This window comes from Pyrus communis, chromosome 17, assembly GCF_041283825.1.
Source record: "Pyrus communis isolate YQ-2024b chromosome 17, ASM4128382v1, whole genome shotgun sequence".
In the NCBI taxonomy this organism is placed as follows: Eukaryota; Viridiplantae; Streptophyta; class Magnoliopsida; order Rosales; family Rosaceae; genus Pyrus; species Pyrus communis.
Window position 1 is genome coordinate 21,473,769 of NC_142581.1, and position 16,470 is coordinate 21,490,238.

The window sequence follows — 16,470 nt, forward strand, 5'->3', positions numbered from 1 at the left end:
CTAATTGTGACAGACCTAGTAAGGAGCCTAAATGGGCAAATGCATTACTCTAACAAAAAAACCCAAGGCACCCACAAATTCACACTACAACCCACGTAGGTCCCGAACTCAGGAACTCACACCATAGGCCATGTTTACATAAAAGAAATGGCAATTTCGTATTAAAACCAAATCCCTTCCCCCTTCCCCACCCCCCCACCCCACAACCCATTTTCACTGTAGCTGCCCGTCCCTAAGTTTAGAATAGAGTAACACACACACACACTCACACACAGGTGCTTTATGCAAAGAGATCTTTATTTGTTTTTTTTTTTAAAAAAGGGATTAGGTGTGGGGCTCGCTCTACATCGAACTTTAACGATCCGAACCGTCTATTTTGTAAGTTTCGATTCATAGATCATTCTTGAAAAAATTCAATTCAATCCGAAATCATTTGCCTATTTAATTATCAAGATAAAATTTCATTGTTTCTTATATACCAAAGTATTTGTTAATTTCTTTGAACTCAATTAGATGTTTTAAATATTTTCGATGTGGCTAATAATTTGTAAGAATTGATCTATGAGGTGCAACTTGAAAAATAAACAGTTCAGATTGTTAAAGTTCGATGTGGTGTGGACCTTACAACTAATCCCCATTTTTATAAAAAAAAAAAAAAAAAAAGGGATCCCTTCTCTTAAAGGTTTCCTACACACACACACACACAAAGTTTATAAGCAGGAATCCTGCTCAACTGTAGCCAAAATGGGATACGAATTTTCATTGTTCTTCCATTCTTTTTGTTCGGAACACGAGTTTTACAAAGTAAATACACGATCTCTACCAGGGAAAACACAAAACCTTACAACTTAGATTGCATAGACACGGATACGGATATGAAGACACGTGACACGACGATATAGGAACATGGCAAATCTTAGAAAATAAGACACGGAGACGGCTAAGATACGACGATTAAAATATAATAAATGTATAGTAGATATTGCATATATTAAAAAAAAATAATAAAAATAATAATATAACGAAATAATCGTGTTCATCAAATTCATTCATTATACATAATAACTAACATAACCAAAAACATAATAATTAAAACAACACTAGGATTGAAGTTAGGTTAGGTCGGGTTGCTTTTAGGCTTTAGTTTTTGGTTTTCCAAATTGCCCACATGTTTCAATGTTTCCAAAATTGACTCAAAATATTTTTCAAATTTACGAAAATGCTCCTACCATATCTTGACTAGTGTCTTGGCCGTGTCTTGACCGTGTCCAACTCGTGTCGTGGACGCGGTAGAGTGTTCGACACTCAGAGTTTTCAGGATTTTGGAGTGTCCATGCAACCTAGTTACAAGAACAGTAGGTCACTCCACACTTTAGGATTTTGGAGTGTCCGTGCAACCTAGTTTACAAGAACAGTGGGGGTCAGACAAAATTAACCTAGCACAAAACTAGGAGCAAAACCCCATAGAATTTGAAGAGAGGCTTCTATTTGGTGGTATGTGGATGGAGGTTTCTGGAACTTTGCAGAGAAAACGAGACAAATGAGTAGAGCTGACAATTAAGACACAATAATACTAGAACGGAAAATATCACTAAACAAACATTAAAATAACCTTATTACTTCGTCATTTGGCACGACGAAGTCTTAATTTGTCAAGCGAAGTCTGTTTGGACGAAATATGCTTCGTCATCTAAAGTTTTGTTACGCAAGCATTTTTTTTACTAGTTTTGAAACTTACCAGTCCATATGAATCAATTAATATAACGATCATTTCATATAAGAATAAAACTTCACGCTCATTTACAAGGAGGCCGACCTAAACGAAAGATAAAAATCCTTCTTATGCCACAAATTTTTTATGTGCGGTGGCCCAAATTTTTTTCTTGTATTGTGACTCACTAACAAGTATTGCTATTGTCATTGAATAACATGTAGTGATAATAGTGTATGATCAGTAACATTCGACGTTCATGTTATCATGAGTGCTATATAAATTACAAGTGTCTTATTACACGATGTGTATTGTATATGGAGTTTGATGAATTTTCATAGACTTTCAAATTCAGATGCATTCAAAATAAACTTTTATAGAGTCAATAAAATGTAAGAACATGTTTAAACCCTCAAAGATCAAAGGTAAGTTAATAAATCACAACACTTAACGCACACTAAAAGGGCTCTATAAGAGCACTACAGAAAGAGCGCACTATGAAAACGCTATAAGAGCACGATAAGAGCTCTACGACAGCTCTAAATCTAAACCTTGTAATTCGAAGAAGAATGAAAACATACCTATAGAGATCGATGAACTTTGAAGCCGTAGTCGATACCGGTATCTTTTGTGAGAGCACAGTACAAACAATTCATGTGATTCTTCTATTAGAATCCATGTATGTATGAAACTGATAATCCTTCTCAAAATAAGGACTAAATAACCGGCCTAAAGACTTGGATTCATGATCAAATTCTAACATACAAGTCACCTTAATCACCTTTTCAAATAATAAAAATTTGAATTCATTAATAAATTGGTCATTAAAATACCATAAAAATCAGCATAATTCTATTAAAATCCATGATAAAAGTCTCACAAACTTCATTAAAATCCACGCAGGATTCAATTAAAATTCACATAAATTCTATGGTAGTCAAGCAAACTCTCTTAAATTCATGTCTTCATATAATTCTATGAAACTCCATCAAATTCTACATATGATACACCCCTTAAGGTTGTTGAAGTTTGTTTTAGTAATTTTTCACTAAACCAAATTATATACAAATATATTTATTTATTTATTCAACGACAAATTCTCATTCATTAGAACTTAGGACCTCTTCTATATGCCGCCAAAGCTAACGATAATTGACATATTTAACTATGTTTAGAAAACAAAGTAATACTTTAAATAAATGGTATGGTTCACAATTCGTAAATGTCCAGTCAATAGCGGAGAACCTGCTTCTTGCCTAGATATACTTGATGCTTAAACTTTTTTATCCATTAACTTATAGCTAGGCTGAAGTTCCTCAAGAACCCTGGACGTCCCTCGTCGATTAGACTTCACTAAGGGCCTAAGTAATTAATTTTTCTAAATTATGCTTTTGGACCTATTTTTCAAGGTAAGTGAGTTGTCTCCACTTCAATCTGGTATTACATTACACTACTTTAAGTCTATGACATATAATTTTTCGTTTACTCATATTGTAACACGTCAAAAACATCATGTGAAGCAAATGGTAAATTGCCTTGTTGGATAAGGTTTCTCTCTTTAATCCATTGCATCTTTCTGAACTCCTGTTTTTGACATAACGATATGTTTCCACTAAGACCAACTTTAATGGTTGGATTAAAATTCAAAATTTAAGTTTTAAACTTACCCAAAGCTTCTCCAATAATTGGGTTAAAAAAAGGTTTTGGGTTAAAACCTATTTTCGAGCCAAATTTAACCCATAAAATGAGCCAAGGTTATGTCGCATTGTAAGAAGCAGAAAGTGGTGTCAAGGTCATCTGCTGAAGCTGAGTATAGAGGAATGGCACACGAAATATGTGAAACTTCTTTGGTTACGTAAACTTTTGAGATGTCTTGGTTTTGAACCAAATTAAGGAGGCTATGACTTTATATTGTGACAATAAATCTGCAAGGGAGATTGCAAATCATCTGGTAGAATATGACTGAACAAACATATGAAGGTTAATCAACATTTTGTCAAGGAAAACCATAAAAGGAAGATTACATCTATACCATTTGTGAATTCAGAAGAGCAGCTGGCTGATGTTCTTACTCATGGAGTAAGTAGTAAAGTTTTCCAAGACTCAATTATCAAGCTGAGCATGTATAATATCTATGCACCAACTTTAGGGAGAATGTTGATTTGAGTCTTAATTGTGAATATTCTAGGAGTCATATTTTAGGTAGGATTAGAATTTGTAATCTTTATATTTAATTTCAGTACCCTTGTAATTGCATTCCTTGTATAATAAGGAATATGTGCCTAAATATTGTAACGCTAGAGGATGACTAAAGTAATGAAGTATATTTACCATATTTCTTCTTAAAAGCTACGACAGCTCTAAATCTAACCTTGTGATTCAAATAAGATAGAAAACATACCTGTAATCGATGAACTTGAAATCGTTGTCGATAGCGATCCTTCTCTCTGTCAAAAGCTCAATGCTTAACCAATATCTTATGTGAGAGCACAGTACAAACAATCTATGTGATTCGTCTATGAGAATTCACGCATGTATGAAACTGATAATCCTTCTCAAATAAAGACCATGTATAACTCTTTACATTGGAAACTTTTCTATATCAGTAAGAACAAAATAGCCGGCCTAAAGATTTAGAGTCATGATCAAATTCCCAACATAAAAGTCACCTTGCCACGGTCATAATCAGCTTTTCAAATAATAAACATTTGCAAATAGAAAAGCATATTAATAAATTGGCCATTAAAATATTCATGACAGTATAACTGCATAAATCTATTAAAATCTATGATAAACGTCTCATAAACTTATTAAAATTCATGTAGGATTCAATTAAAATTCACATGAATTATATGGAAGTAAAATAAACTTTCTCAAAATTCATATTTTCATATAACTCTATGAAACTCCATCAAATTCTATATACCTCTAAGGTTGTCGGAGTTTGTTTTAATAGTTTTTCACTAAACCAATTATATACATATTTACTTATTTATTCAACAAAACAAATTTTCATTCACGAGATTAGAACTTAGGACATCTTCTATATGTCACGAAAAAAAGGATAATTATTTAACTATGTTTCGAAAACAAAGTAATACTTTAAAGAAATGGTATGGTTCACAATTCATAAATGTCTAGTCACTAGAGGAGAACCTGCTTCTTGCCTAGATATACTTAATGCTTAAATTTTTTATCCATCAACATATAGCTAGGTTGATATGTTCCTCAAGAACCCTGGATGTCCCTCTCGGAGATTAGACTTTTGTTTGTGCAATCCAGCCTTGCAAATGAAACAAGCAATCATAGTAACTTGTGAGCTGCATTGGTTTCTAAAAGTTCGAAAGTTGCTGCCTCTCCAAATTTTATCCACATATTTTAGTAGGATACTTTGTCCAAAATTTCAAAAGTGGCAATTTAAACCATTTGCAGCCTTCAATAAATCTATAATGAACCGAATTAAATAAACTCCAATAACAGATCACTAGTGCCAACAGCATATTGTTGTCTGTTTTAAACAAATCTGTAGTTAGTATAAACCCAGTTGTCTAATCGACAATGATTCTTCCTCTATGGGAGTGTGGGAAAAGGAAGGAGTTGACAAGGAAAAAAGTTGTGCTGCTAATCTAAAATTATTTCCATAAAGTAAGGAAAACTTGTCCTAATGCATGTTGACCTCGCAAAGTTTTTAGATGCTGCCATTTTCCTACGGCTGTTTGCCATGTTAATTAGTAGTATTTCCAGAGATGTGTGGTCAACTGTTTTAATATAAAAGAAAATCATTCCTACAAATTGTCTTGTACGTTCATAACTCTCAACAATTTGATAGATGTGCTAATGATAATTTGGTATCAGAGTTTAAATTTTGTGAACAATTGGGCGATACAAAAACTTTAATGAATCCAAATTAAGTTTATTTAAAACTCTACAATTGCATGCATGCATAAACAATTGACACTAAAGTATTATGTTTTTCCTATTTGTGATTTCTCTTGCTATGTAAATTGTACAATAATCTATGCAGAACCTAAAATGTTCTAGTTATCAAATTTGCAGAAAATATTCACAACGTTAAAGAAAGAAAAAACAATTTAAAGGAGAGAAAGTTAAAAGAAACCTTCATACACATCACCATGCTGCATGGATGCTGCAACTTAGTGGTGCATAATGTGCTTTGGACCCTAACCTATTTCTCTATGGAGCCTCTTAGTAAGTAATTGGTGCTTCTTCTTTTTATCAAATTTATCACATTGAAACCAGGATTTATTCCTGGGCCACTTTCTGAGTGACCAACTACAAAATAATTTGGATAACAGAAGGAGAAGCGAAAAAAATAAAAAATGAAAAAAAGAAGTTAGAACTTCTGTTTGGATAACAGCATTTGAGGTTAAAGTATTGGAATATGAGTTAATCCTAATTAAACTTCTGGTTTTAACTTGCTTGTTGCCAAAGGAAATAAACGACGATGTGACAACAGTTTTTGGGTTTTTTATCTGAGGTTAAAAAATTATTTTCAATGTTAGAGTTAAGTCAACAAACATTTCATGATATAGGAAATCTTTTGAAAAATGATTTTGATCTTAGCTGAAGAGTAAACATGAAATAGGGGGACAAGTTCAGAGACCATTGATTTTGATCATGATGTATTCAACTTTGGACTTATTGTTGGGCTCCTTATATGTACGTCCTTGGTCATTTTTCTTTTCATAAGTGTTACCAGAGCATCTCCAAGAGCATTATAGCTATATTTTTCTTGATTTAGTTAGTCTTTGATTGCAAATTGTTTTCGCTAGTCAGTTTAAATTAGCATCTTACAATACTAGCTATTACGAATATTATGTAAAAGTATCACATTTTACCTATCATATTTGTATCACCTCTCTAAGGTCTGGTTTGGTACTGAGATGATTTTGAAAAAAGCTGGTATCAAAAAAAGCTGGGAGCTGTTTTTGTGTTTGGTAAACATTCAGCTTCAGTTTTTTTTTCGCAGTTTTGGATGAAAAAAGGCCAAAAACAAGAAGTTGCAAAACCTAGCTTTGAAAAACCGGCTTTTTTTTACATTTGTTTTACATAAAAGTTTACCAAACACTATAATATTGTTTTTTTTTCTTTTCAAAAGCACTTTTACAAAAAAGTTTACCAAACACTTTGCTGCTTTATTTCACAACTGCTTATTCTCACAGCACAGCAGAAGTAGCTTTTTTTCAAAAACACTTTTACAAAAAAGTTTACCAAACATTCTGCTGCTTTATTTCACAACTGCTTATTCTCACAGCACAGCAGAAGTAGCTTTTTTTCAAAGCACAGCAATACCAAACTAGCCCTAATAGAGATGAAAGCTGCTGATATTAGTGCGCCCTATTTATGTTAGGGATGTGATACAAATGTAGGAGGGTATGGGCCAAAAAGAGGAGATAGAGTGCAACTGGTGAGTTTTAACATTATTTAATGTTTAACATTTTGCTATTAGCATAAAAACTGTTTAACGTTTTGCTAAACTATATCTCCTCTTAGCTAAATCATGCAAGTTAGCAACTATTCGCATAGCTATTTTAAGATGAAATATAACTACTCTCTTGGAGCAAGGTTTTAGTTATTTTAGGTTAAATAGCTAAGCAATGTGGTTTAGCTAGTCCCTTGGAAATGCAAAGAAAGATGGACTTCAGTAAGGGTCTAAGTAATTTTTTTTTTAATTATATATGTTTTTGGACCTATTTATTATTCAAGACGAGTGAATTCTTTCCACTTCAATCTGGCATTACAAATCCACATATAAATATGTGTGTTAACTAATTAACACTACCTTAAGTCTATGACATATACTTATGTTGTCTATCATCATATTATAACACATTAAAAACATCATGTGAAGCAAATGGTGGATCGCTTTGTTGGAGAAAGTTTTTCTCTTTAACCCTTGCACCTTTCTGACCCACTTCCTCATTTTGACATAACACAGTATATTTTCACCAAAGGAATGTAGAATAAATTGGTATCGAACTCGTCATTTATGAGATTTGAACATAAGACTTATCAATCAAATAGTGTCATCAGACTGTAGTACTAAATGACATCAACTCCTTTTTTAATTTTAGCTTAATAGTAATATCAGTGGTAATAAAATTATAAATTAGAAACGTCGCTAAAAAAATCCTAGTGATTTTGGTTGTCTTCTCTAATGAATATGAACAAAAACTCTTAAAAGGTGGGGGTTCAATTGTAGTGGAAAGTAAGAAAGTTGCCAATTGGCAAAGGTGATGGAAGGAGAGATCGTTTACTTACTTTTCCCTTTGTCTCTTTTGTATAACAAATCCAGGTTGGTAATCTATGCACAAATCTTTTTGGAAATATAAGTTATTACAGCATAGTGTGTGTGTATACATACATACAATTTTATGCCAATATTATATATATATATATATATATATATATATATATATATATCTCCGTATCAATATTGTATAGATACAATAAAAAAAAAAAGAACATAAATTTTATAAGGGGAAAGGAATACAAGTGAGAGAGATCACCTGGAGGCTGAATGGAACCCAGTTCGTCAGTTTCTTGGCTCTTTTCCACAGGTGAGATTTTTCACTAGTTTATTTCATATTTTGAAACTGAGCACTAGAATGTAGATGGAAAAAAAAAAACAAGAAAACTGGAACACTAGAAAAATTTTAATTGTGGTTAATGGGTATCCATCAAATCAATCATGAAAAATTCGTTAACTAATGATTGGAAAAAATATATTTTTCTTTTACAAACTTGTGTTATTCTTTCTCTCAGCAATATTCTTTTCGGTTTATGGTGTTGCTGTTGGGTTTTTGCTTTATTTCTGGCTGCTACCCACAAGCAAGAAGCATAGATTCCTCTCTCTCTCTCTCTCTCTCTCTCTCTCTCTGTGGATGTTATCTGTCTGTCTTTGTTGCAAGAGCTCTCTCTCTTTCTAATGAATGGATGAATGTGCTCAACCTTGGCATGGATTCTCTCTGCTATCTTCCTACTTTTGTCCCTTTATTTACCTCTCCTTTTCATTGATGCTTTGCTTTGCTTTTTCTCCTTTTCAGTTTCGAGGCAGTTTTTGGCGTAGCTGGTATGCATTGCACACTTGTCTTAATAGTGATGAATGATGCATATTCTCACATGTTCTATTCCATTTTTCTCACTCTTCCCCCCAACCATTTGCCTATAAATACACATTCCCATTCTTAGTTTTCTACATTGCAGTGCCTTCTTCTAGCTTGTTGCAATAGGTGGCCTGTTTAGCGCAGTTTACCCAAAAAACATGCAATGATGAGCTATACGCATTCTAACATGTCTTCTGGTTTGTTTCTTGCCCAGCATAGCATTAGCACTTTCATTGTCTCAATTTGTTCAAGTCTATATAGATAATAGATATTACTATATTTCATTCAATTAGGCAACTCAATTTTCGGGTTTTCGCTGTCTTAAGTTTTGTGTTCTTATTATTGATTTCTACAGAGGGGGGAAAGGGTTGTTCTGGTTAGTTGAGGCATCTTAAACTTGTATAGTCGCTGAGTAGCCACTTTATGTTGACAAAAATTTCAGGTAGCAGAACTGCTAGAAGAATTGAGTTTGGTAGGACACATGTGGTGAGGCCCAAAGGAAGGCATCAAGCAACAATGGTCTGGCTGCATGGACTTGGGGACAACGGTTCAAGGTATTCTTGCTTTTACTCTTTTTGTTTTTGTATTCCTTTGCCCATTTTCTGAGTGATATATCATGCATTGCTGTGGTTCTGTATCCGGAAGACTTTCTCTTGAAGCCCTACTCTATCTAATTAGGGAAAGAAAACCTCAGCCGACTAATCTTGTATCGCATCAGAGACGACAACATGAATAGCATAATGTTTCGTACTCAGCTGCTTGCAGCAACATTCCTCAGTTAAATAGTTAAGGTCATAATTGAATTTGAGTATCAAGCGTGATTTGTCATAACACCACCAAACCTGTCTTCCTTAACTTTATCATAAGACAGATTTTTTGAATTTGGTGTTTATAACTTGACTTATCATCAACAGTCGATACAATTCTTCATTCCTTCCCTTTTGTATCAACTATATGTCCTGCACTGCAAGGATGGACTTTTTGGTTTTCGCTTAAGAGAAAAAGAAAACGTGTTCAAGAATGTCAACACCTGTACATATTCTATAATTTTACAAAGGAGGGTTCCATTATAGATCTTTTCAGCATCTTTCCGGTGAGATTATCAATCGAATAAATTCAATTAAGAGAGGAGCACCGTGAGATTTTATGATATGATAGTTGTCCCTTTCACTTCTAATATGATCGATGGCAAGCTTAATTTGATAAGCCTTGATTTGGGAAATAGTATATGCCAAAGTCATTACTGGGGGGCCGCTAGTTTACTTTGTTCTCCGAGTGGGGAACCAGAAATGCACTTAATTGGTTACAAATATGCTTTCTAAGTATGGATTATTCTTGCATAATCGACACATAAGCTGGTTCGGTTCCTTTTATCCTCGATACAATTGTGGTTTCGTTGCTTGTGTCGTTGCCTGTGTTGGTGCTTTCTCAACATGTTCAGAAGAGCTGCACAGGCTCCACCTGCAATTTCAGTTTTAATTTTCAGCCGTTGTATTGCATGCGTGATGAATAATCTAAGACCTAAAAAGTCTCATGTTATGCTCCTTCTGTCTGCAGCACATCTCAAATGTTGGAATCTCTACCTCTTCCAAATGTAAGCATACATGTGTATCCCTAAGTTTAAGAATTTGTAGTTCTGTTACAACTTTGTTCAACCTGTATGAAAATTAACTTTCTAACATACAATTATGAAACAGATTAAGTGGATCTGCCCAACTGCTCCTAAACGTCCTGTGGCTATGCTCGGTGGATTTGCTTGCACTGCATGTAAGATTATACTTCGGTTAGATGAAATAGTATACTTTGCACTTCTTCATATGTTGATAATAATCTTCTGAATTATGTGATTCCTTTTCAGGGTTCGCAGTTGGAGAGCTTTCAGACGATGGTCCAGATGATTGGGAGAGTTTAGATGCTTCAGCAGCGCATATTGCAAACTTGTTGTCATCTGAGCCAGCTGATGGTACGTTCAGTTCTACACGACTTTAAAATGAATAAATTTGTGGGATTCTTTTTCCTCCCTTTGTTACAAACCATCATCTTTAAAATCTGCACAAGTTTTCAAGAAATTAATCAGAATTTATGCTGATTATTTTCATTTCTGAATGTCTTAAATGTATATCACGTTTTCTTGTGGCAGTTAAAGTCGGTATTGGAGGCTTTAGCATGGGTGCTGCAATGGCCCTTTACTCTGCAACTTGTTATGCTGCGGGTAGGTACGGAAATGGGAACCCATATCCTCTCAATCTGAGGGCAGTTGTTGGACTAAGTGGCTGGCTTCCAGGAGCGAGGTATGACTTTGTACGTGTTGATCCGAGTATCAATACCAAAAGACTTACATGTCCAATAATTAAAAGGCTTGCAACTTTGTGCAGGAGCTTACGGAACAAAATAGAAGGGTCACATGAGGCTTTGAGGCGTGCCGCATCATTACCCATTTTGCAATGCCATGGAAGCAGTATGTCTCCATATAATTTTTTGCCAATACTGCAGTCTGCATTTATTTGAACGGTATCTAGGTCACTTAATATACGTCACACCAGAAGCCATTATGCTGCACAGAAGATCATCAACAATAGTATGCGAAACTGATCACATATTTTTTGTAGGTGATGATGTAGTGCCCTACAACTATGGAGAGAAATCAGTCCACTGCTTGACTTCAGCAGGATTCCGATACCTTTCGTTCAAACCCTTTGAAGGGTAAAAATATCTCAAGCAATACATTTTGTTCAAACCCTTTTAAGAAAATTTTCTGAGTATGTGGTTCGACATTGTAGGCTCGGTCACTACACTATTCCCAAAGAGATGAATGAAGTCTCCAGTTGGCTTTCTGCAAGGCTGGGGCTTGATGGGTATCGCTCGTAAATCTGACTGTTTCTGCGTGGAGCTAATGAGGAAGTAGTACGTAGCTAACAATAACGGGTGAGAAAAGCACATGCACAAGTAGGTGTTATACAAAATGGGGCATGGAGTATATGGGTATAGCTAGACTGACCTTTCTAATTCCCTTTTGTGTTCTGTTGTTTCCGACAAATAAAGTTTTGGGTGTGCTTTTTGTATTCCACTTGGGGGGAGTAGAGTGAGTAGTGGTTGAATTGATACCGTCTGTGATCCATGGATCTCCGATCGGGAAACCGTATCCAAGCTCCGCGGCTAGTCTGCGCTCTTGTTTTGGTATTCGTTAATGTAATATAATTATTACTATTTTCTGAGTTCATACTTTTCCAGATACAAGCAATATTCTACACTAAATTCATTTAAACTAGGAGGAGGAGGATTCGATCGTGGGTGCGAAAGTCTGCCTGAGTTCACAAAAGAGTAACTGCAAGTTTGCAACTCAAGTCAATGTCTGCTTGGAATTATATGATAACTGAAAAGAATTTTGATCATTTGCTAAGCACATCTCCATTACAAAAAAATACCTTTCTAGTTTTCACAAAATCCAGCATCAGTAAAGAGTGACATACAATCAAGAGAGACGAAAAAGAAAACGAAGGTACCTGCAAAATTTCCCTAATTCTTATTGCAACTGATAATTAATTTACACCTTTCCTCTCACCATGGACACCCAAACATATCACCGAGCTTTGCAATGACATCACGAAGTAGCACTGCCTTTGAGAACAAGGCTTACCGAAATTCTGGCAATACAAAGAGGTAGTCTTTGGATGAGTTTGCGGAAGCGGGAAGCAGATTAGTAGCTTGTGTTGTCCAATCGTTCTTGTTGGTAGCTTTGTCCGATTATTAAGCAGATTGTCTATAATCAGCTCTAAAAGCAAACCAGAATCATGCATTATTCGACTCCTTCTGTGTTGTCCACTTGTTCTTGTTGGTAGCTTCATCATCATTCCCAATTTCATCACTGCCTTCTTTAGAATTGCGGTATGGAGGAGGAGGAGGAGGGAAAGAAGGCACAGCATGCAAAAATGAATTTACGGCCACTTCCCAAGCCTGTTGGAGAGCTTGACCTCAACCTGGATCGGGATTGTGGAGGTGACACGCGTTTCTGGTTTGGCGATGGTGAGTGATGAGTCAAATATTATATTATATATTTTACCCTTATCTTAGTATTAATTTATGAGTAAATTACAAAAAACTACCTCAACTATAGGTCCAACGACAATCTCATACATCATGTTTGAAAAATGACAATGTCATACCTCATCTTATAAATTCGTTTCAATGTCAGATCTCCATCAATTTTTCTGTTAATTTTTTTATTAAATGTTGACGTGGCTTAAGATGGGATCCACTACTTAGTCCAACTGGATTAAAAAATTAATAAAATATTAAATAATTAAATAATATTTTTATAAAATAAGAACCCACCCCCTAAAAATTCATCACCCTCACCAAATTTATCTGTAAATAAACACCCCCACAATCCCTCATCTTCTCCATCTCCAGACCAATTTCAAACAAACCCCCCCCCCCCCCAATTCCCCCGAAACCCTAACCCTACCTCGTCCCGAATCTTCCCCTTCGGACCCATCGGCGCCCAGATGTCTAGAATGTCGAGCGACCACAGGCAATTTCTAAGTAAGAACAACCCGGTGTTCAACCTGATCCAGTTCTTGTCATCGTACACCATTTTGTTCCATCCGTGCATAACGAAATTGTGATCCTTGTATCGTTCCCAGGGGACCTCGAACGCCATGTCGGTGAACATGGCGTCGGAATCCATCCACCAGAGGAACTCCACCTCCGGGTGGGACATGAGGATCTTCCGAATCAGTGGCAGAAAAATTGAAGAAGGGGAGAGAGGCGGTGAGAGACGGCGATGGTGTAGAGTGTAGATGAGAAAGAAAACAGAGAATTGTTTGGAGATGGAGAAGAGACCTCTGGTTGTTCTGTTTGGGGATGTGACTGCCGCCTCTGATTATTCTGTTTGGCGATGTCGCAACAACTACGAGTGAGGTAAGGGTTTTGGCACTGAAGGCGTCACGCTAGAGGCGGAGGTGGAAGAGTTGGGTGGGGGTTTTGTTAAGCACCATGGCGTCGATGTAGTGTAACTGTAAGCAAAGAGTTTAGGGTTGTGGCGGCGGCGGAAGAGGAGGATTGTGGGGGTGTTTAGTTACAGATTTAAATTTGGTGAGGGTGATGAATTTGTAGGGGGTGGGTCCCACTTATTTTATAAAAAAAATTATTTAATTATTTCATATTTTATTAATTTTTTAATCCAGTTGGATTATGGAGTGGAGCCCATCTTAAGCCACGTCAGCATTTAACAGAAAAATTAATAGAAAAAATGACGGATGTTTGACAGTGACACGAATTTGTAATATGAGGTATGACATTGTCATTTTTCAAACATGAGGGATGAGATTGTCGTTGGACCTATAGTTGAGGTAGTTTTTTGTAATTTACCCTTAATTTATTGGTTATTTTGGAAGAACGTTGATACTTTGTTATATATTTTCAATGTAGGACATTCCACTTCCTCTGGAGAAAAACATGGTGAAGCTGATGAATTTTGAAGTGATTCAAATTGGAGGACGTTCATGGTTCTCTCAACTTGTTCGTGTCAAAGTTTCATAATTTTCTACCCAGCGGTTTATTTATGGTGATGAAGTAAAGGAGCAACACACAGTGCTGTCAAAGTGATGTTTTGGATTTATTTGGGCTTTTTGGCATCCTAGATGATGTCTTTGGGTTCGAGGTCTTCTGCAATTCTGTTCGGGACATCTCAAGCTTTAATTCTGGCCGTTTTGGGCCTGTTTTGGAGCCGTGAAAGCCTAAAAACGTGGCTGATTTGTGGCTGGGCAGATTTCTCAAAGATAGAATACGAATGTATTTCCTAGTTTTATTCTAAGACCTTTTAGGGTTTTGTTTTGTAGTAGTATAAATAAGGCTTTATAGCCATTAGGATGAGAGGGAAGCATAAAATTTAGGAAGGCATCAATTTGGAGAACTTAGCTAGACTTTGATGATTTGTACTTCAAGGTGTTTTCTATCTTTTTCTATTTCAAATGAATTCCTTTTGTTTTATGGTTGTTTGTAACTAATTGTCATTTGCTAGGGTGATCCCTTGAGCCTTAGCATGAATATGTAGTTTTTATTTAATTTCTTATGATATTATGTGTGACGACCCGTCCCTATTTTCTATATAATTTTCTTCCCGAGTGTGTAAAGTGATGATTATGCCCTAGTTGGCTAAGTGACGTGGATGTATTTACTCAGTTTTAAATTATTTTCTCGTTGTAGTAATTAAATTAGCCTCGACGTCACGAGTGCGTCAGCGTGAGTTAGACCCGAATTGGTGTCGTAACGAAAAAGTTAAGAAAAATTAAAGTGTGCAAACGGGTAGACTTATTTCATGAGTGCATTAATTAATCAGTGTCGAAAACACTGTTTTGGATAGTGTACGTTAGATTACGTTTTTACGAAATTTTGTCATCTCTTTCTTTTGAAGGTTTAACCCGTACTTATCCTTACCACCAATTATTTTAGCTCCTAATTTTCCCTAGCCTAATCAGATTATATCTCTCTCTTCTCTGCCCAATTAGTACTCTCTCTCTCCTTCTCGGACCTTATTCTTCCTTCTTCTCACACCCGAGACACCCTCACCTTTGAACACACACCAAATCATCACAGATCAAACCCCTAGTCGTACCATCTGATTGTCGAACGGATAAGTTTTGACTTGTTAACTCAGAAGCTCCGACTCAGTGCACTTTGCTGCGACGTGATCCTAGCGAGATTACAAGGTTTTAGGATGTGGGGAAGCTTCTATTCAACTCCATATGGACCCTAGACTAAGTTTGGAAGGGAATTGACATCAGATCACGCGAGTTCGAGAAGTTTCAGTTTTGGCTGAATCTTTCGAGGGATTTTCATGCCATTTTCTGGTCAATTTTGGATCCCCAAAAGATACAATGTTGTTCTCCTTGTCATAAGCTTCAAATCTGTATGAATTTATGGATTTTGGTTGAGAAATGACTTAGATATAAAGGTTTGAAAATTTTCCCACAATCCAGCGAGATTTTCCAGAAACAGGAGAACCATACGGCGGGCAGCAAAGCTTACTGGAGAAGAAGACGAATATTCTGTCAAAGTTGACGGAATATCCTGACGGCGTCAGGTAACGCCGTTACTATTTAATGAAATATTCTGTCTATTCTGAAGGAATATCCCTAACGTCCATTAGGGTTCTATCAGCACATGCAATGCACGTGGCGTTGCGTATGGCTGTGGGTTGGACGGCGCGTGAGGGCAAGTTCGGCCTCCGGTTGGCGAGTGGTTTTCATGTACGGGTTTGTGACTTCAAGTAGATCATTTTCGTATATTCAAACCTTCCATTTGAGCAAACTATGAGAAATTTATCCTAGATTTTGGTTTATGTGCTATTTTAATTAATTAAAAGTAGTTGTTTTGCATATAAGGGAGACATACCCCGAGGACGAACGCGGACAAGCGAGGCTAGAGGGGCTACGATCCTTCGACATATCAGTGAGTGGGCATTTGTTTTCGTGTGTGCATAGCATAAACTTATTGGTTTCCAGAAATGTTTTAAATTGAATTGTGCATAGCATGCCATGATTTAAATGTGTTATATTTTGAATGTTGCATTGTTATGAGTTTGTGATTATGCCGCATGATCCTACGGGAGGTACAGGTAAGTTCAAGTGA

The 16,470-nt window shown here is 35.9% G+C and overlaps 1 protein-coding gene across 1 annotated transcript; it reads left to right on the forward strand.

The window, feature by feature from the left end:
• Positions 1 to 8,937: 8,937 nt before the first annotated feature.
• Positions 8,938 to 12,056, forward strand: LOC137709459 (alpha/beta-Hydrolases superfamily protein). Its single transcript, XM_068448546.2, has 9 exons — positions 8,938 to 9,035; positions 9,281 to 9,392; positions 10,396 to 10,432; positions 10,536 to 10,605; positions 10,697 to 10,801; positions 10,979 to 11,129; positions 11,214 to 11,296; positions 11,448 to 11,541; positions 11,619 to 12,056. Exons 1-9 carry the CDS (start codon positions 9,002 to 9,004, stop codon positions 11,704 to 11,706), a joined length of 774 nt encoding a protein of 257 aa, XP_068304647.1. The 5' UTR covers positions 8,938 to 9,001; the 3' UTR covers positions 11,707 to 12,056.
• Positions 12,057 to 16,470: the final 4,414 nt, after the last annotated feature.

Bases quoted from the DNA above. Each gene is read 5' to 3' on its own strand.
- LOC137709459 (XM_068448546.2), top strand. From the start codon at position 9,002: ATGATGAGCTATACGCATTCTAACATGTCTTCTG. The intron at 10,802-10,978 runs GTACGTTCAGTT...TTCTTGTGGCAG, and splicing joins GTCATCTGAGCCAGCTGATG to TTAAAGTCGGTATTGGAGGC. The intron at 11,297-11,447 runs GTATGTCTCCAT...TATTTTTTGTAG, and splicing joins TTTGCAATGCCATGGAAGCA to GTGATGATGTAGTGCCCTAC.